Here is a 24,796-nt window from a genome sequence, read left to right on the forward strand (position 1 = left end):
TTGCATTTTTATGTGTATTTCATTGTTTTTACTCCTTATTTTAATACTTTTATACTGTTTTTGTGGGTAAGAAATAAAATATTATTATTATTATCATTATTATTATTATGAGCAAATTCCATCTATCAAAAACAACTTTTATTGCTTATGGTTTGTTATTCTAGATTAAATAGAAAAAACTAGTTTTTTAACTGAAAGTAAGGAGCGACATTAAAACTTAAAACGAACACAAATTACTCTGTGTATAAAAGGGGCTGTTCCCTTCTCAACGCCCCGCTCTTTACGCTAAAGTTTGACTCTTTCTCTCAATTTTACTTTATTAAACAGTAAAAAACTTTAGCGTAAAGAGCGGGGCGTTGAGAAGGGAACAGCCCCTTTCATACACAGAGTAATTTCTGTTCGTTTTAAGTTTTAATGTCGCTCCTTACTTGTAGTTAAAAAAAACTTGTTTTTTTTTATATTTAATTTCTGAACGTTTTTGAAGTAATGCATGTTTGATTTTGGCTCTCCGCACATAAATTATTAAAATGAAATTTGCATATTAATTATTTTTTGGCTAAATGGCTTTCTCTTAGTTTTGACCAGACGATTTTGAGAAATTAGGGATGGGAAAGGAGGCCTAGTTGCCCTCTAATTTTTCGGTTACTCAAAAAAGCAAGTAGAACTTTTAATTTTTAACGAACGTATTCATTAGTAAAAATATACGTAACTTAATAATTAGCTTACGTTACAAACTTCTATATTCTTATATTTTTATTATGTATGTGAGGGGGTTTGTCCCCTCGTTAATACCTCGCTCTTTACACTAAAGCTTAAATTTTGTCCCAATTATATAAGAATGACCCCTGAATCAGAAAGGCCGTAGAATAAATAGTTGAAATTACTAAAAATACTTTGGCATAAAGAGCTAGGTATTCAGGAGGGGAAGAACCCTTCATTTGCGTAATAATATCTGTTCGTTTTAAGTTTTAATGTTACTCCTTACTTTCAATTGAAAAATCTTTTTCATGTTTATTTTTTCATTGTTTTTTTTTTTATAGTAACGCTAGAAAATCCTGAACCCTTTTCATTGAATTTCTCTTCCCCCATGACATATTCCTCCAAGGAAAGATCCTCCCACATAGCCCCCTCCCCTCAACCCCCCAAACCAAAAAAATCCCCCTGAAAACGTCTGTACACTTCCCAATAACCATTACTGTATGTAAACACTGATCCAAGTTTGTAATTTGCAGCCCCTCCCCCGGGGACTGTGGGCGAGTAAGTCATCCCCAAAGACATAGTTATTATGGTTTTCGACTTTGCTGAAAAAAATGGCTATCTCAAAATTCTGATCCGTTGATTTTGGGACAAAATGATCGTGGGAGGGGGTCTAAGTGCCCTCCAAAATTTTTTTGTCACTTTAAAATATTTAGATATTTAATATTTAAAAAAAAATATTTAATATTTTGTTCTGTCTTCTGGCAGAACAAATGAAATTCCACATTTTTGTAGATAGGAGCTTGGGATTTTTGCACTAGGGTTTTCTGATACGCTGAATGCGATGGTATGGTTTTTGTTAAGGTTCTATGACTTTTAGAGGGTGTTTCCCCCTATTTTCCAAAATAAGGCAAATTTTCTCAGGCTCATAACTTTTGATGACAAAGACTAAATTTGATGACTTGTATATTTAAAATCAGCATAAAAATTCAATTCTTTTGATGTATCTTTTAGTACCAAAATTCCGTTTTTAGAGTTTCGTTTACTATTGAGCCGGGTCGCTCCTTACTACCGTTCGTTACCACGAACTGTTTGATAAACCCTAATACATCAGTTAGCCTTCAGTATCCCAACCAGAAAAGATTTAAACTATTAGGAAGATGAATGACGCAGTGTCAATTTGGTTTACTCATTTCTTTTGCCAAATTTCATTGAGCATAGTTTGTAACTTTGAAAACTCTTATGCTTCTAAGGAATCGATCAATCAACAAAACTGAAGACTGTTATACACTGCAGTTTGTGACCTCATATACAGCATGAAGCAATAAAGAACAATGTTATACCTTAATCTTCTAACAATAAAAACAATAGCTTAAAGTGACCGTGATGCAAAACCACATGGTTCAGGGCTTCATTTCTGGGCTTCAAACTAAAAATTCGTCGTGCTAGTCTAAATGCAAATATTCCATACTGTTTTTCTTAAAAGGAAACAAAGGTGGATTCTTGTGAAGTGATGTGCTTTATGTCAGAATTTTTTTTTTATTCGTTCTGCTTCACAAAGAGTTTGACTTATACTTTGTTTATGCGTAAAAATTCCTTAGTTTTACAGAACGGTAAGTAATGCCCTGAGGTTGCAGTAAATACGGTCCAATACATCTGAGAAGTATCTTGAAATATATATATATATAAAAATTAAATAGGAAAAATCATTCATAAGACTGTGATTCTTAAAGTGATTAAATAAAAAAAACTAGTTTTTTAAACTGAAAGTAAGGAGCGATATTAAAACTTAAAACGAACAGAAATTACTCCGTATATGAAATGGGTTGTCCCCTCCGCATCACCTTGCTCTTTACGCTAAAGTTTTTAATGGTTTTAAAAAGTAGAATTGTGGCAAAGAATCAAACTTTAGCGTAAAGAGCAAGGGATTGCGGAGGGGACAACCCATTTCATATAAGGAGTAATTTCTGTTCGTTTTAAGTTTTAATATCACTCCTTACTTTCAGTTTAAAAACTAGTTTTTTTTATATAATTTCTGAACGTTTTTGAATTAATGCATTTTTGATTTTGGCTCTCCGCACATTAATTAATAAAATGAAATTTGCATATTAATTTTTTTTTTGGCTAAACGGTTTTCTCTTAGTTTTGAGCAGACGATTTCGAGAAATAAGGGGTGGGGAAGGAGGCCTAGTTGCCCTCCAATTTTTCGGTTACTTAAAAAGGCAACTAGAACTTTAAATTTTTAACGAACGTTTTTATTAGTAAAAAATATACGTAATTTAAGAATTAACTTACGTAACAAACTTTTATACTCTTATATTTTCTATTATGTATATGAGGGGGTTTGTCCCCTCGTTAATACCTCGCTTTTTACACTAAATCTTTAGTTTTGTCCCAATTCTTTAAGAATGACCCCTGAATCAGAAAGACCGTGGAATAAATAGTTGAAATTACTAAAAATACTTTAGCATAAAAAGCAAGGTATTTATCTCCTCCTAAATACCTTGATCTTTATGCTAAAGTATTTTTAGAGCCCCTCATATGCGTAATAATCTCTGTTCGTTTTAAGTTTTAACGCTACTCCTTACTTTCAGTTGAAAAACTTTTTCGTGTTTATTTTTTCATTGTTTTTTTTTATAGTAATGCTAGAAAATACCGCGCCCTTTTCATTGAATTTCTCTTCCCCCATAACATATTCCTCCAAGAGAAGATCCTCCCACATAGCCCCCTCCCCTCAACCCCACCCCAAACCAAAAAAATCCCCCTGAAAACGTCTGTACACTTCCCAATAACCATTACTGTACGCAAACACTGGACAAAGTTTGTAACTTGCAGCCCCTCCTCCAGGGACTGTGGGGGAGTGAGTCATTCCAAAGACATAGTTAATATGGTTTTCGACTATGCGGAACAAAATTTGGATCTGTTGACTTTGGGAAAAACCTGAGCGTGGGAGGGGGCCTAGGTGCCCTCCAATTTTTTGGTCACTTAAAAAAGGCACTAGAACTTTTCATTTCCGTTAGAATGAGCCCTCTTGTGAGATTCTAGGACCACTTGGTCGATACAATGACCCCTGGGGAAAAAAAAACAAAAAAAACAAAAAAAAACAAATAAACACGCACCCGTGATCTGTCTTCTGACAAAAAATACGAAATTCCACATTTTTGTAGATAGGAGCTTGAAATTTTTGCTATAGGGTTTTCTGATATGCTGAATGCGATGGTGTGATTTTCGTTAAGATTCTTTGACTTTTAGGGGTGTTTCCCCCTATTTTCCAAAACTTTCTCAGGCTCGTAACTTTTGATGACAAAGATTAAATTTGATGAAACTTACGTATTTAGAATCAGCATAAAAATTCGACTCTTTTGATGTATCTTTTAGCATCAAAATTCCGTTTTTTAGAGTTTCGTTTACTATTGAGCCGGGTCGCTCCTTACTACAGTTCGTTATCACGAACTGTTTGATTTTTTGGCAGTTTCGTGTGAGACGAAAACGCATTAAATTCTCAAACTTCAAGTAGTAATTTTTTTCAGCTCGTTACAATTTGAATGTCCCAATTTTCAACAAACTTTCACTTATTAAAAAAAAACAAATTGACCGTGCCTCTAATGCACCCCACAAGCCACAATAAAACTTTTTCACTGCTTCTGAAGAATTCTATTGGGAATTTGGGAACAACTTCAACTAGTAAACAGGAAGCTAGGGTAAAAAAAAGAGAGAAAGGACAAGTAGAAATGATAATAAAAGAGTCTTACCTCTAATAGGAATAGCAGACACAAATTGTATCAGCAGAAGGACAACTATGACTTTATCATAGCATTTATAAAGGATTAAATTCCTTCTAAATCGCCAGTTCGAAGTAACCAACATTTCCACACGATTTCAGATTCTGGTACATGTCCTCTACCTAAAAATAGGATTTACTATTTTTTTTGTCATTAGGTAAGGCATATAAAAAAGTAATTAAGTAAGGCCCATAAAGGAGGTGTCTCTAAGATAAATATAGAGTATTTCTTCTTTATGAAAATCTTAAGAATTCCATTTCAATTTTCTAATCAATTCAATTTTGACTCAAAACAACTTAGTCAAAAAAACGTCGTTTACACCCATTTATCTCGAATGCCAATGTTTAGAAGTAGTATTGACAATGCCTAGGACTACAATGTCTTAGACAAATTGTTTTAATATTTGGTGCACGATACGCGTTCTCGTTTATTTATTGAGCCCCTAGACCCCTTTACTAGTAGGGGGCGCTTATAGGATTTTTATTTAGATCACTTAATTTCAATAAAAAAGAAGAAGAAGAAAAGGAAAAAAGCTATGCAAAATATAATTCAAAGCCAGAATTGCATAAATGCAAGCCAGAATTACTGTAAGTAAGGAGCGACCCGGGTCAATAGTACCCGAAACTATAAAAAATGAACCTTTGATGACAATAGATATATCCAAAGAATTGGCTTTTTATGCTGATTCCAAATATGTAAATTCCACTATGTTTATTCTTACCCATCAAAAACTACGAGTCTGAGAAAATTTTTCTAATTTTAGAAAAAAGGGGGAAAGACCCCTTTGAAGTCATAGAATTTCAATGAAAATCACACCGTAAGATTCAGCGTATCAGTGACTCCAATTGCAGAGGTTTTAAGCTCATACCTGCAAAAATGTGGAATTTTGTAATTTTTACAAGAAGAAAGATCATGGATGCGTGTTTATTTGTTGTTGTTTTTTATTTTTTTTCCAGGGGTAACCTTATCGAGGAAGTGGACCTAGAACGTCGGGAGAGGGCTCATTCTAATGTAAATGAAAAATTCTAGTGGCCTTTTTAGGTGACTGAAAAAATTAAAAGGTAACTAGATCCCCTCCAAAGCCACCTTTTCCCAAAATCACCCGATCAAAATATTGAAATAGTTTTCTTGTTCAGCAAAGTTAAAAGGCCCATTACCTATGTCTATAAAATGACCCCTACAGCCTCTGGTGAAAGGTTTTTAAGTTATAAAATTTGCCAATTATTTTATTTGTTTTCGGGAACTATGCATACATTTTTCGGGTAGGGAGGGGAGGACGAATTTAATGCTGGGAAGATTTGGCATAGGGAGAATTTTTCTTAGAGCGGGAGGTTTCCAGGGGTTAAACTTTTCGGGAGGAATTTTACACAGGGTGAATCTGCCAGAATTTCTATACACATTTTCTTTATATGTCTTGCTTTCACTTTACCGATTTAATTTTACGCGTAGACATGTAAAGGGTAATTGTTCGATGTCAATTTTGCAAGCATTGAATTTTCCAGAAGAAAATTTCTGTGAGGAGGGGGTTTTTTCTGTGAAGGTGGAGCCTGAGTCCTGGCATTATTCAAAACAGATCAGAGTTAAATGAATAAAAGTTTTTTTTTTCAACAGAGAGCAAGGAGCAACATTAAAACTTAAAACGAGCAGAAATAATTACGTATATGAGGGGGGTTGCCCCCTCCTCAGCTCTTAACGCTAAAGATAATTTAAAATGTTGTCCCAATTCCTTAAAAAATACATCTGAAACACAACTACACAAAGGTCGTTTAATTAGAACCATAAGTAACTTTTTTTAAGTTCTGGAATACTGTAGGGCGAAGAGCAAGGTGTTGAGAAGAAGGGGCAACCACTTTTATATATGTAATAATTTTGATCGTTTAAGTTTTAATGTTGCTTCTTACTTTCAGTTAAAAAAAACTTGTTTGTATTTTATATAAGAAAGCTTAGAGACAAGCATTTTTCTAAGCGCAATGGCAAAAGTATGTCAATTAAAATAAAGTATAAAAACGAAAAAAGTAAGAAATTGCAAAAAAAAATAAAACAATAGCCTACTTACAACAAGATCTAAGAGCTCATATGGCACTTGTAACGAGACCGGACGAACCAAGAGCCAAGAACTCATACGGTATGAGCTCTAGCAAAATTCTAAGAATCAATAGATTGATTTAAAAGGAAAATCAGAGGCTTAATGCCGGTCAGAATTTAAAATAAGAGGTCTGAGTCTCGAGGTCCTTCTAAATATCAAAATTCATTAAGATCCGATCACCCACTCGTAAGTTATAAATACTAATTTATAATTTTCATCTCTAATTTTATTTTTTGTTCTCTAATTTATCTAATTTTTCCTCTCCCTTCAGCCCCCCAGATGGTCTAATCGAGGGAAACTAACTTTATCAAGTCAATCTGTGCAGCTCCCTGACACGCCTGCCAATTTTCATCGTCCTAGCATGTCCAGAAGCACCAAAATCGCACTGAACCTCCACCCCTAACTCCCCCAAAGAGAGTGGATCCAGTAAGGTTACGTCAATCACGTATCTACGACATTTGCTTATTCTACCCGCCAAGTTTCATCCCGATTTTTCCACTCTAAGCGTTTTCCAAGATTTCCGGTTTCCCCTCCAAATCCCCCCAAGGTCAACAGATCTGGAAGGGGTTTCAAATAAGAGCTCTGAGACATAAGTTCCTTCTAAATATCAAATTTCATTTAGATCCGGTCACCCGTTCTTAAGTTAAAAATGCCTCAATTTTTCTTTTTTTCCAAATCAACAATCCCTAGCTCCTCCAAAGAGAACAGATCCGTTCCAATTATGTCAATCACGTATCTATAACTAGTGCGTACTTTTACCATCAAGTTTCATCCCGATCTCTCTACTCTAAGCATTTCCAAGATTTCTGTTTTTCCCCTCCAACTCCCCATGTCCCCGGATCAAATTTGAATCAAAAATGAAGCATCTGAGACATAAGATCCTTGCGTATATTAAGTTTTATTAAGATCCGATCACCCATTCGTAAGATAAAGATTCCTCAATTTCCACGTTTTCCAAGAACTTCGGTTTTCCCCTCCAACTCTCTCAGTGTCCCTGGATATGGTCGGGATTAAAAAAAAGAGCTCTAAAGCACAAGACCCTTCTAAATATTAAATTTCATTAAGATCTAATCATCCGTTCGTAAGTTACAAATACCTCAGTTTCTCTAATTTTTCCGAATTACTCCTCCCTCCCAACTCCACCAAAGAGAGTGGATCCGGTCCGGTTATGTCAGTCATGTATCTTGGACATGTTTTTATTCTTCCCACCAAGTCTCATCCTAATCTCTCCGCTTTAAGCATTTTCCAAGATTTCCGGTCCCCCCAACCCCCGCCCCCAATTACGCTGGATGCATCGGGATTTAAAATAAGAGATCTGAGTTACGAAGTCCTTCTAAATATGAAATTTCATTAAGATCCGATCACTCCTTCGTAAGTCAAAAATACCTCATTTTTCTAATTTTTCAGAATTAACACCCCACTAACTCCCCCAAATAGAGCGAATCTATTCCGGTTATGTCAATAACGTATCTAGGACTTCTGCTTATCTTTCCTGCCAAGTTTCATCCCGATCCCTCCACTCTAAGCGTTTTCCAAGATTTTTGGCTACTCCCCAACTCCTCCAAATGTCACCAGATTCGGTCAGAATTTGAAATATGAGCTCTAAGGTACAAAATCCTTCTAAATATCAAATTTCATTAAGATCCGACAACCCGTTTGTAAGTTAAAAATACCTGATTTTTCTATTTTTTACCCATTTAACCGTCCTCCCACTCCCCCCCAGATATTCGAATCGGGGAAACAAAAATAATTTAATTTGGTCTGGTTCCTGATACGCCTGCCAATTTTCATCGTCCTAGATTACCTGGAAGTGCTTAAAGTAGCAAAACCAGGACAGATAGACCGACAGACCGACAGACAGACTGACAGAATTTGCGATCGCTATATGTCACTTGGTAGATACCAAGTGCCATAAAATATAAACTCCCAGAATACAGTTGCGTTGAGCAATGCCGAAGTGTTGAACGGATATATTTTAACAATATCGACAGTTTTGAACTTGGTTATCAAACACAAAAATATTTATTGCCTTTAGTCTCAGTGTTCATAAAAAGTAAGGCATTATTAAAGTAGTTTGTTCATAATAAAACATTAAAAAATATTAAGAAAATCAAATAAAAATTTTAGTTCAACATTTTAATTTAATTTTGAATATCAAAAACCAATATATTAAACATCTCTATGCTTCACAACTGTAAAAAATTAAATCTTTTTCGAAGTTACAACTAGACAAATAAAATCCTAAAAAAAGAGCTAATAAAACATAAAAAACGTATCCGTTCAGGGGGAAAATGCAGAAATTCCCAGAATTCTTGGAAACATTTTTGATTATAGTAGCTTCATATATCAGGTCATGGGTAGGCGTACTCTTGGAATGCAAGCAAAAGTTGACGGCATATTTTTACCAAAATTGCCCTTATTTCTATAATTATTAAAATTTATATAATTATACGAACTTTCTTGTGTACTAATAACTGCACTAATAAATAAATAGATATTTAGGATCACCATAAAAAGATGATTCTTTGATTGAATGTTACCAATAGTTAGGCTCTTATACTTCTGTTAGTGACAAGGATCGTTTATTTACTTATCATTCATTACTGTGAAGAATTAGATTTTTTTTTTTCTGTGTTACTCCAACCAAATCATATAAAGAAAATGTTGGTGAAAAACTGGAAAGGGGTCACTCAGTCACAAATAATTACTTATATTTTCAAACAGTTCGTGGTAACAAACTGCAATAAGGAGTGACCTGGCTCAATAGTAACCAAAGCTCTAAAAAACGGAATTTTTCTAACAATTGTTACATCAAAAGAATCGCATTTTAATGCTGATTTTACATATATAAGTTTCATTAGGTTTAGACTTACCCATAAAAAGTTACGAGCCTAAGAAAATTGCCTTATTTTAGAAAATAGGGGGAAACACCCCTTAAAAGTCATAGACCATCAGATTCAGCGTATCAGAGAACCCTACAGTAGAAGTTTCAAGCTCTCTGCAAAAATGTGGAATTTTGTATTTTTGCCACAAGACGGATCACGGATGCGCGTTCATTTGTTTGTTTTTTTTTTCCCAGGGGTGATTGTATCAACCCAGTAGTCCTAGAATATCGTGTGAGGGCTCATTATAACAGAAATTAAAAGTTCTAGTGCCCTTTTTAAGTGACCAAAAAATCTGAGGGCACCTAGGCCTCCTTCCCACGCTCATTTTTCCCAAGGTCACCGGATTAAAATTCTGAGATAGCCATTTTATCAGCATAATCGAAAAACTTATTAACTATTTCTTTTGGAACGACATACTCCCCCACAGTCCCCGTGGGAAGGGCTGCAAGTTACAAACTTTGACCCGTGTTTACACATAGTAATGGTTATTGGGAAGTGTACAGACGCTTTCAGTGGGACTTTTTTGGTTGGGGGAGGGGGTTTTGCGGGGGGGGGGGGAACTTTCCATGGAGGAATTTGTCATGGGGGAAGAAAACTTCCGTTAAGGGGGCGCAGGATTTTTTAGCATTTTTTTAAAAAGAACAACGAAAAAATAAACAATTCAAATGAAAGTAAGGAGCAGCATTAAAACTTAAAACGAACAGAAATTATTACGCATATAAGGGGTTCAACTCCTCTTAATACCTCGCTCTTTACGCTAAAGTAATTTTATTACTTTCAAATGTTTATTCTAAGGCCTTTGTGATTCAGGGGTCATTCTTAAGGGATTTGGACAAAATTTAAGCTTTAGTGTAAAGAGCGAGGTAGTGACGAAGGGGTGAAACCCTCATATACGTAATAAAAACATACGAATATAGAATTTCGTTACGTAAGTTAATTCGTAAGTTACGTATATTTTTATTAATAAAAACGTCCATAAAAATTAAACGTTCTAGTTGCCTTTTTAAATGACCAGAAAATTGGAGGGTAACTAGGCCTACTCCCCCGCTCCTTTTTTCACAAAATCGTCCGATCAAAACAATTAGAAAGCCATTTAGCCATAAAAATAAATTAATATGCAAAATTCTTTTTAATTATCCATATGCGGAGAGCCAAAATTAAAACATGCATTGATTCAAAAACGTTCAGAAATTAAATTAAAAAGAAAAACTAATTTTTTTAACTGAAAGTAAGGAGCGATATTAAAACTTAAAACGAACAAAAATTACTCCGTATATGAAAGGGACTGTTTCCTCCTCAACGTCCCACTCTTTACGCTAATGTTTTTTACTGTTTTAAAAAGTAGAATTGAGAGAAAGAGTCAAACTTTAGCGTAAAGAGCGGGGCGTTGAGGTGGGAACAGCCCCTTTCGTATACGGAATAAATTCTGTTCGTTTTAAGTTTTAATATCGCTCCTTGCTTTCAGTTTCAATTTTTTTTTTTTTTTAATTTAATCATTATTAAGGATCAAAATCTATTGGCGGGCAGTCAACAATGAGGCAACAAATATTTTTTCTAGGTTTTTTCCCTATTCTACTCTCTTTCCTCTAGCTTTTATAATTACTTTATAGTTCCAAATTATTTTTCCTTTTCTTTTTTGGATTATTATTTCCCCCTTTCTTCATTTCTCTTTTTGTTCGTATAAATCTTTGTATGCGCAACAATCGGCTTGAGTTGATTTAATCTGATTTATTTGAGCAAAATTCTATGTAGTCAAGAAACTGTATAATAACTTGTCTTAAAATTGTTGTCCAACTTTATTCAAAAAGCCTCTTGAAATGTATTCGATGCTTTTTAGTTATAAATTAGTTCTTAAGAATGAGCCACGTTGCCTGAAGATTTCATCTTTATTCCTCAATCTTTAAGTGACTTATTTTCAACCTCATTTACGTTTAGGATTAGACAAATGGCTCTTACGTCCTTCAGCCGTTTCTTCTACATTTATTCGCATCTTGGCACTTCTGAAAAACATTTGTTCAGATTTTGTCTAACTTGAGAGTCAAACGAGTTTAACCCTATATTTTAGAGCGTTAAGACACCAGAAATTTTTCGACCCTTCTTAACCTTCTAATTTATGCCCTTTAAACCAGTTTTAAACCAATTTGGGCACAGAAGATTGTGCGATTGTGCATCTAAGAACCGGATTTTACTCCTGTGTACTTTAGCCTGTTCTGTATATTTTCCTGTTACCCATAATTTCAGGGTGGAAGACGATGCTATTTAGGCGAAATCACGAACTAAGATAAAACTAAACAAAATAAAGACGGTTTTTTGTTTTTTTTAACAGTAGTTAACTTTCTTTGCACAAAACCTGTAAAAAAAATCTCCTCTGTAACTTCTTTGCTTCTATATGTGAATGTCAAATAATTGTATAGTCATCAGCTTCTTCTCCAAGATCACGTTTGGTTTTAAAAACAAGCTACAATTTTAAAGAAAGTTTTTTTTTTTTTCGAGGCAAAGGACACAAATTTATTTATCGACCGACTTCTACAAAATAGAAATCACTGAATCTGTCAAGGATCTTGCGTTCACTAGCATGTAAACAGAATTCGTTAGCAGAACTTGCTTAGAATATATGTAAATATTTTTTAAGGTGGAATCTAATTCTTCAAACTATACTGGTGGGGAAAATGTCTCTTAGCTGCTGGTAAGAAAAATTATACTTCCTTACACTTCAAGTGACATGTAACTTAACCTCCAGCTCAATTATTTTAATGAATCTTATCTTTCTCAAAAGATAACTGAGAACAGTAAATCTTTTATTTGAGTCCAACATGAGCGGAAGACCTGTGTCTATAAATCCGAATCAATCCAGCTATCTCAAAAACGGTGAGACAGAATAATCCTATTAACCGCATAAGTAATTCTTCGACATCTTGAACGCACTACTAGCCATGTCAAAACTAATAGGAAAGCAATAAAGTTAATCTTTAATTTCTGGGTCATTAAAACACGATCTTAAATACATTTCTGATTTGTTCTAAGTATTAGACCGGCCAGGAGGAATGAATTAATTAATTACAGAAATAATTGATCTAGAAAAATAACGAGAAAAAACAGATCCATTGAGACGGTTCAACGAATCATACTGAATGAACTATTCGCAGAAGAAAAAAGAACTAATTATCTATGCAGAAAAAGAAGAAAGATAGAAGATTCTATAAATACCAATAAGCTTGTTCTGATAGCTCAAAATTAATAATTATTTGTACTAACAAAAGGAAAACAATAATAGCAAAGCGGACTTTAGGGTATATCGGTCATTAATGAACTCAAAATTATCCAAGGTGCGGCTGATAAAATTAGCGTTTATCGTTGGCTAAAATTTCAAAATCTTGTTTCTTGACCTTAGAAGAGAAAAATCTATGACATTTCGTAGAAACATTTTTCCAACAACCATAGTAAAAAACAGTCCAAAACTGGGTCGCAAGAGAAACTAACATGCAAAACAAGTGGATAATCGACGGATATTCTATTGTGTATGGAATTATAGTACTGTCTACTCCGCAGTTTACAGGCGTCTCTTCCGTGAAAAACTTAAAGGCTTATGCAAAATCTAAAAAAAACTATGTTTGGAGGTTCAGTGTTTCATCTCCAATTGTTTTCATCTCCAGTAAAGTTTATTTCAAAACGACTCCCCCCCCCTCTATTTTAAAAAATCCTTAGCCATGGCAATTTACTCTCTGTGACGGTAATTTAAAATTATTACTGAGCAATACTGAGCTTTCTAACATTTGTCAAATTTAGTATAACTTTATGAATTTTCTTGCCTTACTTGACATGCTAATGTAACTGTTGTTTATTTTTGTTCTGCTTGACAAAACTTTTAACTTGACCATTAAAGCCATTTCATAGAGACTGGTAAACTAAGAATTTAGCAATAAATTCTCCTTTTTTTTCAGAGCTATCAGCTCAGCAAACACACTAGCAAAGGGGTATAGCAGAAAAGGGATAAAAAACGGGACTAAGAACCAAAACAACAATATCACTATCAGAACATTTATGATCCTATCTTCAAAGTTTCTTATCAAGTATTTTTCTATCCAGTTCAGCCTCAAAGCTCATCATAAAATTGAATTTGAAATGATGCTTCCCAGAATTTGAATCAAACAGTTCGTGGTAACGAACTGTTTGATGCCGGGTAAGGAGCGACCCGGCTCAATAGTAAACGGTAGTTTAAAATGGAATTTTGATACCAATAGTTACATCAAAAGAATTGCATTTTTACACTGATTTTGAATATATAGGTTTCATCAAGTTTAGTCTTACCCGTCATAAGTTCCGAGCCTGAGAAAATTTGTCTCATTTTAGATAATAGGAGGAAACATCCCCTAAAGTCATAGAATCTTAACAAAAATCACACCATCCGATTTAGTGTATCAGCGAACCCTACTGTAGAAGTTTCAAGCTCCTATCTACAAACATGTGGAATTGTGTATTGTTTGCCAGAAGACAGATAACGAATGTGTGTTTATTGGTTTATTTTTATTTTATTTTTTTCCCCCGGGGTGACCATATCGACCCAGTGCTCCTAGAATGTCGTGAGAGGGCTCATTCTAACGGAAATTAAACGTTCTAGTGCCCCTTTAAGTGACCAAAATAATTGTAGGGAATCTAGCCCCCCTCCTACGTTCATTTTCCCCCAAAGTCACCGGATATTTTTAATTTTTTTTTAATTTTATATAAAATTTTATATTTAAATTTTTTAATATAGTTTTAAAAATTTTGAGATAGCCATTTTGTTCAGCATAGTCGAAAAACCTAATGATTATGTCTTCCGGGACTACTTAATCCTCCCAAGTTCCCAAGAGAGGGTCTGCAAGTTACAAACTTTAACTATTATTTACATATGGTGATGGTTATTGAGAAGTGTACAGACGTTTTCTGGGGAACTTTTTCTCGTTGAGGAGGGGGTCTGAGGAGGGAGTACCGTGGGAGGATCTTTCCGTGGAGAAATTTGTCATGTGGGAATATAATTTACACGACTACTATTTAAAAATTATTAAAAAAACAATGAAATTTTTTATTAGCTGGAAGTAAATAGCAGCATTAAAACCTAAAATGAACAGAAATTATACGTATATAAGGGGGTTCGTCTCCTCCACAATACCTCGCTCTTTACGCTAAAGCAGTTTAAGTAATTTCATCTATTTATTCTACGGCCTTTGTTTTTCAGGGGTCATTCTTAAAGAATTTGGAAAAAATTCAAGCTTTAGTGTAAAGAGCGAGGTATTGACGAGAGATTCCCCTCATACACGTAATAAAAGTATACAAATATCGAAGTTCGTTAAGTAAGTTAATTCGTAAGTTACGTATATTTATTACTAATAAAAACGTTGGTGAAAAAATAAAAAGTTCTTGTTGCCTTTTCAAATAACCAAATATTGGAGGGCAACTAGGCCCCACCCCCTTTTATTATCAAAATCGTCCGATCAAAACTATGAGAAAGCCATTTAGCAAAAAAAAAAAAAAAATGCAAATTTCGTTTTAATTATTCATGTGCGGTGGACCAGAATCAAAAACATGCATTAATCCAAAAACGATCAGAAATTAAATAAAAAAAAAACTATTTTTTTTAACTAAAAATAAGGAGTGACATTAAAACTTAAAACGAACAGAAATTATTTTGTACATGAAAGGGGTTGTCCCTTACTCAACCCTCGTTCTTTACGTTAAAGTTTGACTCTTTCTCACAATTCTTATTTTTTAAACTTAAACCGAACAGAAATTGTTCCGTACATGAAAGTCTTCAACGCCTCGCTCTTTACGCTAAAGTTTGACTCTTTTTCACAACTCTACTTTTTAAAACAATAAAAAACTTTGGCGTAAAGAGCGAGGTGTTGAGGAGGGGACAACCCCTTTCATATACGGAATAATGTCTGTTCGTTTTAAGTTTTAATGTCGCTTTTTACTTGCAGTTAAAAAAGCTTGTTTTTTTATTTAATTCTTGAAGAATCAACCAAAAAGATTATTGGTTTATCAACTCTTTTGACTGCTTCCAGCTGAACTTAGCTAGTGATCAATCTGGATCCCATCAATAACATATTTAAAGTTTTTATTCAGGGTTACCGCAGAGTTAAATACCTCCTTACTACCTCTTCTAACCCTGTTTGGGACGACCTGCTTTTAATTTGGTGACGGATGGACAGCCGACAAACAGGAGTGAAGAAAATTAAAGTGGAACCTTTATTTATCTTTTCAGGTGAAATTGGGAAAGTGAAAATAAAACAGGTAGCCCACCAAGGTGCACCAACCTAGGATGGGATTGACCCAATATCCACAAGAAAACCGTTAATTTATCGTTAACGTTGATGCCACTTGACAAAATCTGCCAGAAAAAGACAAATGATGCCTTTGCTTAAAGAGAATCTTCAGCAGCAAGGTAGATTCTCATCAATAAAATTGCAAGGATTTGCGAAAGTTTATTCGAGTGCCAATATCTTGCTTAGCATGACATTGTCTAGATTAGGAATTGATGGATTGGTGGTTGATAAGTTTGACTAGGTCTAGCTTATGAAATATTTGGCAGCGTAAGAGAAGCATTTCAACGCGAGAAAATGACCTCTTTGTAACAATAATAAAATGTTTCTGGCCGACTGTTGAAGTAAATGAGGTTACCAATGTTTCTTTCTATTTGTTAGAAGTAGTCGAAATGCTGTGCACTGTAATGAAGGTTAAAAATATCAAAGTCTAAGGCAATATTTTGTCAGATTTAAGGTGCTCCTTAATAAATAAAAAAAATATATTTGCTTATCATTTTGTGTTGCTATAACACTCGAATATTATATATGTTACTAAACAGCAAGGAAACAAAAGACCACAGGAATTGTCTCCACTGGGAAGACAAAAGATATAAATAACAAAAGCATTTAGGTATAAGGCATGTTGTGACAAAAGATCTATTTTTACTATCTTTACCCATACCACCGAAAAAGAAAGGTAACAGGCAATTTCGAACCATTGGACAAAGGCTACTTCAAAAACTGAGTATGGCTACTTCTAAGACTAGAAATAATCGGGAGAGGAAGCCGTTCTTCCTGAAACAGACTTTTTATATCTCCATTTCCGTAAGCCTTTTCTTTGGTTATTCTGAGCAACTGTAGAAACGACCTAGATATATAAGCAATTACATTTCTGATATCATTTTTAAGAGCTTTTCTACTGCCAATAAAGTATTTGTAACGACGCAACTCAAGTCAAAGAAATCTTTTCGCGAAGAAGGTCATTTCTGCGAAAGACAAGTAATCTTTGTTTAAAATGTTTCATCTCTTTGAATGGGGTTAAGAGGATTTATTTTCAAGCTAAGTAGCTTTTAGTGTAGATTGGATACGGGTCATTTTAATGAAAAGGTTAGAGTATTTTATTGACAAAAACCTTGGTATTTTGCACTAAAAGATATCAACCGCTTTAAAAAGCATAGGTCACAATTTCTTTGTGACGTAGCATTTGGAATGTTTAAGGATACCCCAAGCTAATCGGATTACTTCCTAGTAAGCAGAAGATTTATAAGCAGCAAACCAAAAATTTTGGAGCTAATTTGGTTCTAAGATCACAAAACAAAAAAACTTCCAAAACATTTGGTACTATAATTACTGAAGCAATTTCTTATTGCTTTTTTCAAAAAAAAAAAAAAAAAAAAAAAAATCAACATACATCCAAAATTGAATGAAGAAAAATTTACGGTTAAATCGGAGCACAATTTACGGTTCAACTAAAATCGATTTCCTGGCACAAGATCGGCGTCCTTTTGTAGGATCTAATAGCCGGGATAAAGCTTACTAATTCCGGTGCCCAGCTAATCATAGATGCGGATTATAAATACTGATACCATAGCCTCCTGAGACCAAGCGTCCGTGTCTCTGGACACTCGCCTGCAGAAACCCTTATGCTAAGGATAAGCCTTCTAGCAAAACTTTGAGTATTTTCATGCGTTCTTTGTGTCTGTAACGCTATCTACAGTTTATTCAGAAAGTTTTTGTAACTTTTAGTGCCTATTTTACTAGCTCAAAAATGCTTAAGTTTGGAGGTGAAACAAAGCAAGGATAAAAAAAGTGAAGCAAAAGGAAAGGGTTAAAAATATTCAATTTAAAACGAATGCACAAATTTTGTTTTAGAGAGCAATAACATTAGAGCACAAAGTTGAATATTCCAGCAAAAGCAAGCTCATCAATTTCGTGAATATTCTAGAAGGTCATTTAGATCTCAAAGTTACTCTCTCTATATAGGTTTATAGGTTTATATAATTTCCAGAGGTACAATTTCCTATCCTTTATTATCAAATTTCAAAGCAATTTCATCATTTTCTGCTCCATCTTCAAGGTCAAAGTCATTTTCACTTACGAACTCAAATTTGTGGTAAGGTTTCTCTGAAGGAACTTTGATAGTGCGAAGTTCCAGCTTTATCATTTGTCAAGGATAAGATTAGCAGTGCAACTTGGATTTTGAACTTGGGATATCTGATAAAGTTTATCTTTCTCAACATAGCCTCTTCAAACTGAAGAAAACGTTCGTTGTAAATTATATCGAAACGGTTACAGGTGACAGCATTTCAGTATTCTTCATCCAACTACTAAGAGAAGCAGCTAACACAAACAACAGGACTAGCTTAAAGATTAAATTGCACTTGTGTGTCAGCTATATAATGCTTGTGTTTTTCCCAGGGAGAGATGGATATTTGCCAAGATTACGTGTCTTTTGTCCGGATGTGAAACAGCTTTCCATGTTTCGTTCAATAACTACAGTCATCCGAGGAGGAGAGTGCGAATATGTGGTCAGATTTCCAACCAGAAGGCCAATGAGAGTGGAGGGACTTTTATATTACAATAACAATAAAGAAATATCAATATATTTACGGCGTAATTATTAAAAACTTAAGTACTATTTTAAATCTAAAAAAACAGAATTCTATTTGCAATATATGTCTGTTTTTAAATAATTACAAGCTAGTTTAATTTCAGTTTGTCCCCGGTAATGAACACAATTGATAATTAGTCCCTTTTCAATGAATTTTGCAGCTTTGTCTCATTCAACCATATTGTGCCCTTTGGGGCCTAGTTAAAACATCAGAAACAAATTGATGTGTTTTAGTGGCCAAGGTCGATATTTTGGTACAAAAGACGAAATTAAGGTAAGATCGTGGCACCCAGCAATCAAGTTTTACTACTCGAGTCCCCAGCTTGAATTTTTGTAGGAAATTCAAAACTAGTTGGATATCGGGCAGTAGGTTGGAAAGCATAATGTAACAAAGTATAGACACATTTATAAGCAAACATAACAAAAATAGTTAAACAGGAGATTCGTTTTCTAATAAGATTTTACTAGAAAGCTTAGGTACTAGTAAACGAAGAAAACCTATACATTATAAATAAAGATTCCAAATTCTTCTCCATAATTTAGACCTTCAAAAATTAACTTGATATTGACGATTCGTATTGCTTTTTGAGTCAGGATTGCGTAGGCCTGCCCACTACTGAAACTTCTCTGATCCAAATCATCAATCAAGAATTTCAAGTTTCTAGTATTTGAAAACGTAATTGGGCCAACTAATTCTTATGCAGATCAGATAATGAGGAGCATAAAGTTTCAGTAAGGGATTTTCGAGGAAAAGAAGATATTCACAGTGTCATTTGTATGACCAGATTGCGATATGCTAATGGGATTGCACTGAGAAACTCCTTGCTGAAGTTTGGCCAGAACTTCAAGATTTTAAGGTCTTCCGCCTGCACATACTTTTAGTTATACTACAGACAGAAATGTATTTCAGCTTGTGAATTTATCAGTACAGAAGGAACATAGGACAAGCAACAATTAACACGCAAATTTGTAATCAATGGAATAAAAATGAAGGTTAAGGGACAAGACAGTACCTAGGGTGGAGGAGCAGGGTTAGGTATCAAGGTTTGAAGCTACCCAAGAATGAAAAAGAAGCCTATAAATTGAAATAAAAACGCTAAAACAATCCTTTCTAAATTTAAAAGTAGTATTATTTTAATAGAACAAAGGACAAGTATCAAATGAAATTTTACTGTTTTTTTTTGCTTTTTCTTTTTAATTTGGTCCAAATAATAGTAATTTTCTTAAGAAAAAAAAAAAAGATAGTGACGAAGATCACACTGCCTTTCCATAAGAAACAAATACAAAGTAGAAACAATAGGGAAAATCTTTTCAAGACAGTGGAAATCAGTTCTTTGAATATTTTGGCCCATTGTCCAAGGGCCGTCTTCAGCACAATACGAGAACGAGAGATACAATATCATGAAAAGAGAAATCACCAATGCAACAGCACAAACAAAAAAAAAAAAAAAAAAAGAGACAGAAGGAGAAAAGGAAGACTGTTTTCCTAAATTAGTGATTAATATAGACCAGCACTTGAATGAGGCCTTAACCCTACTCATCCATACAATCACATAGGTCAAACAGCATAGCCATACACAATCAACCATAAAGAATAATCCATGGACAGGCAGTCATGTCGTCAATAAGTATAAGTCGTCATTTACCAAACAATAGAAAAAATAATAAAGACAAATAATTCAGAGGCAACAATCCAACACAAGGGCTCATCAGGAGAATACACTGGCCTATATAGGGTTTCGCCACTCTAAATTCTCTACCCAGCCAAGTGTTGTGGCTACCACAGAATATCCATGGCATCCCCGTGTCAGGTATCACGCCCAAAATACATGCCTATGAAAGAAAAAAAAACAGCAAATGTAAAACAACCAAGTAAAATATGTATAAATAAATAAAGTTACATTAAATTGTGAGAATTAAAACTAATAAATTTTTAAAAAACAGCCCTAGCATCCTTACTTCAACGAAGTTCAACCAGGACTGACAAAAAGAATGAAGTGAGAATATAAATTCATTCAAACTAACGAGAACAAAGTGATTAAATGCAATTTATCAGAGCCAACCTTGTTATTTTAGCAGCCTGTCTCAAAGTCCTTTTCGTAGCTGGGACGGATTATTAAATATATGCCAACCTAAAGCAGAATCAAAGGAGTTGTTGGAACTATTTGAAATTAATGCCTTGTATATGTCTTGTTTAGGCTGTTGTAACCGTTTTTCTAGATTCTGATGGGTCCTGCCGACATAGTAATTTCCACAATCACAGGGTATTTGATAGATCCCTCTTTGGCGAGTAAATGGGGTCTTATCTTTACCGGAATTTAAGAAATTAATGATTTTAAAATTATTAGTAAAAACTACGTACAGATTATTTTTTGTGCAAATATTTTTTAATTTTGTTGTTGTTTTTGGTATACACGGAGGATAGACAATATTTGAGGGCTTATCAGTAGCCTCACATTGTGAAATATCCTCTTCGATTTTACAAGAATGTCTTTTTATTCTACGGTTAATTATCTTATTGACAAAAGGAATGGGCATCCATTACCAAAAAGAATATCTCTGATAATTTTTATTTCTGCATTTATATACGAATCGGAGCAAATATTCAGGGCATGATCAATAAGGGAAGTTACAACTGCTCTTTTAACTTGTGGGGGGTGATTTGAATTAAAGTGAAAATATCTATTGTTTTGTGTTGGCTTTCGATAGATAGTAAAACCCAGTTTATCAGCATTACAGATAATTAAAACATCTAAAAATGGTAGTTTATTTTTAATTTCAACTTCTAGGGTGAACTGCAAATTTCGGTTATAAGTGTTAAGATGATATAAGAAGCCCCGAAGTTCAGTTTCCCCATAATTCCAAAGTGAAATTACGTCATCCATATAACGACCCCAATAGACGTGTTTTAAAAAATAAGAATTTAATGCCCAATTTTCAAGGTTCTCGACATAAATATTTGCCAGTAGCCCGGATAAAGGTACCCCCATGGGTAACCCAGTTTTTGCTGATAAAAAGAATCGTCAAATTGAAAATACATAGAAAACTTACTACAAATTTTAACCAGAGTCATTTAAACTTCACAATCAATTCCCGTCATTTAAACCTCGATTAAGTGGTAACTTTCTTCTATTTTGTTTTTTAATAATTCCTCATAAATAGTCACATCTATATTTGTATACATGGAAACCATGTCAAAACTACTAACTATTGTGTTTTCTGAAATACTTGTGTTACTAGGTTTTTCAACCAAATCTGCCGAATTACGAATATAGGAATTTTGGAAATACAATAAAGGTTTGAAAGCTGTGCAAAATCATTTCCCAATATTGGCAGCGGGGGCTTTAGTACACGTTACGATAGGTCTTAAGGGAATAAATAAAAAAAACAAGTTTTTTTAACTGAAAGTAAGGAGCGACATTAAAACTTAAAACGCACAGAAATTACTTCGTATATGAAAGAGGCTGCATCCTCATCAACGCCCCGCTCTTTACGCTAAAGTTTGACTCTTTCTCTCAATTCTTCTTTTTAAAACAGTAAAAAACTTTAGCGTAAAGAGCGGGGCGTTGATGAGGAAGCAGCCTCTTTCATATACGAAGTAATTTCTGTGCGTTTTAAGTTTTAATGTCGCTCCTTACTTTCAGTTAAAAAAACTTGTTTTTTTTATTTAATTTCTGAACGTTTTTGAATCAATGCACGTTTTGATTTTGGCTCTCCGCAGAGGAATAATCAAAACGAAATTTGCATATTTTTTTTTTTTTTTTTTTGGCTCAATGGCTTTCTCATAATTTTGATCGAATGATTTTGAGAAAAAAAGAGCGGGGGACGAAGCCTAGTTGCCCCCCGATTTTTTGGTTAATTAAAAAGGCAACTAGAACTTTTCATTTCCGTTAGAATGAGCCCTTTTGCAACATTCTAGGACAACTGGGTCGATACGATCACCCCTGGGAAAAAGAAAAAAAAAAAAAAAAACAAATAAACACGCATCCGTGATCTGCCTTCTGGCAAAAAATGCAAAATTCCACATTTTTGTAGATAAGAGCTCGAAACTTCTACAGTAGGGTTCTCTGATACGCTGAATCTGATGGTGTGATTTTCGTTAAGATTCTATGACTTTTAGGGGGCGTTTCCCCCTATTTTCTAAAATAACGCAAATTTTCTCAGGCTCGTAACTTTTGATGGGTAAGACTAAACTTGATGAAACTTATATATTTAAAACCAGCATTAAAATGCGATTTTTTTGATGTAGCTATTGGTATCAAAATTCCATTTTTTAGAGTTTTGGTTACTATTGAGCCGGGTCGCTCCTTACTACAGTTCGTTACCACGAACTGTTTGATACCCTGTTTATGTATTTTTGGTAAACCGTAGAGTTTGGGACAGAAACTACCACGGGGAAAAAATTCATTGTATACTTGTGGGGTGATTTTACCATTTTGTTTTAGGTTTATTTATAATATTATTAACAAACTGATCAGTAGGATCATGAGTAATTGTTTTATAAGTAATTGTGTCATTTAAATGTGAAAGAATTTTGTTGTCATAGTCTGTCGTATTCATGACAACAAATGAATTGCTTTTGTCTGCTTTAGTTATTATAATAGAAGAATCTTTTCGGAGATTATATAGTATTTTTATGTCGTGCAAATTTTTTGGTGTGGAAGTGTTAGGAGGCTTGTACTTTTTTTGGTGTTATAAAGGGTATTTATAAGACCAGATCTAAGTAAACCAGGGTTAGAAACAGATGGATAGTGTTTATACAAAGCGGACTCTAGAGAGGAAACTATATCTGCCACAGGAACCTGTTTCGGTAGAGAAGATAATTTTGGACCTTTTCCAGTGTTTTGATTTCCTGGGGTTCCAATGTTTCAGAAGAGAGGCTAACAATAGAAAGTCCAGGAGTGAATCTAGGAGAATAAATACGGTCTTCTCATCGAAGATTCATTTCGCAAGCCTTCCAATTTTTAATAGAGGCCTTTCTTGGACAAGCGAAAACCGTGGCTAAACAAATTCCTTTCTAATCTAACAACTTGAGCAAAATCAAGAGTGGACAGGTTTTCCAAAGATTTTTGGAAAACCTCTGAAGAAATTATATATCTTTTTTGTTTTTTGTCCTTAATAATATGGACTAAGGTTTTTAACTGTAGTGTATGGGCGAATTGCGCTTCTTTCCGGGTATTTAAATGTAATTTATATCTTAAAGACTTAGTTAAATTTCACAATGTGAGGCTACTGATAAGCCCTCAAATATTGTCTATCTTCGGTATATCCCAAAAATAACAACAAAATAAAAACATTTTTGCACAAAAAATAATCTGTACGTAGTTTTTACTAATAATTTTAAAATCATTAATTTCTTAAATTCAGGTAAAGATAAGACCCCAGTTACTCGCCAAAGAGGGGTCTATCAAATGCCCTGTGATTGTGGAAATTACTATGTCGGCAGGACCCATCAGAATCTAGAAAAACGGTTACAATAGCATAAGAAAGACATACACAAGGCATTAATTTCAAGTAGTTCCAACAACTCCTTTGATTCTGCTTTAGGTTGGATTTAATAATCCGTCCCACACGATACTTTTTGAAAAATCTTCACTCATCAGTAATGATTTGGGGATAGAACAGGTGGTTCGGGAATCAATCGAAATTAGTCTCAAAATAAATAATAATATTTCTTTGAACAGGGACATAGGGGAATACTCACTAAATTCTTTATACTCAAATTTAATTAAAAATGATCTAACAAAACATTTTACTAAACCGATTTATAATAGTATTGAACCAGCTACGAAAAGGCCTTTGAGACAGGCTGCTAAAAAAGCTTGGTTGGCTCTGATAAATTGCATTTAATCAGTCTGTTCTCTTTAGTTTGAATGAATTTATATTCTCACTTCATTCTTTTTGTCAGTCCTGGTTGAACTTCGTTGAAGTAAGGATGCTAAGGCTGTTTTAAAAAAAAAATATTAGTTTTGATTCTCACAATTTAATGTAAGTTTATTTATATATACATATTTTCTCTCTCGTTCTCGTATTGTGCTGAAGACGGCCCTTGTACATAGAGCCGAAATATTCACAGAACTGATTTCCACTGTCTTGAAAAGATTTTCCCTATTGTTTCTACTTTGTATTTGTTTGTAATTTTCTTAAGTATCGGCCAATATTTTAATTTAAAAGAAAACAAAATCTGCGGTTGAAAAATTTATTCCGATAGTTATTTGTCATTGCCAATGTCGGAAAGTCTTAAATATATGGCCTATGGGAAGTATGTTTGCCAAGATTTCCTTTTTTATTCGAGAAAGAGCCAATTATTCATATACGAAGTCAGTATAACCACAATAAAGTATGTATTTATGGTTTCTATAGAAACTTTTCAAAGTTTCGCTGCTGAGTGTAGTCATTAGAGCTTCACGACCAACTTTAAACCCGAAACTCAGTCCTCTAATTGAGTTGAATTT

At 34.1% G+C, this 24,796-nt stretch overlaps 1 protein-coding gene across 4 annotated transcripts in view; it reads right to left on the minus strand.

Moving 5' to 3' along the window:
• LOC136038665 (uncharacterized) overlaps nt 1-24,796 on the minus strand; it is a 206,537-nt gene that overhangs the window by 36,287 nt on the left and 145,454 nt on the right. For all 4 annotated transcript variants that reach the window (XM_065721938.1, XM_065721937.1, XM_065721936.1 and 1 more), the window contains one exon: nt 4,449-4,600. In XM_065721938.1, the coding sequence (XP_065578010.1) occupies nt 4,449-4,563 (115 nt within the window). In that variant the 5' untranslated portion in view covers nt 4,564-4,600. The remainder of the gene's footprint in view (nt 1-4,448; nt 4,601-24,796) is intronic.

Source organism: Artemia franciscana, chromosome 18 (assembly GCF_032884065.1).
Source record: "Artemia franciscana chromosome 18, ASM3288406v1, whole genome shotgun sequence".
NCBI lineage: Eukaryota > Metazoa > Arthropoda > Branchiopoda > Anostraca > Artemiidae > Artemia > Artemia franciscana.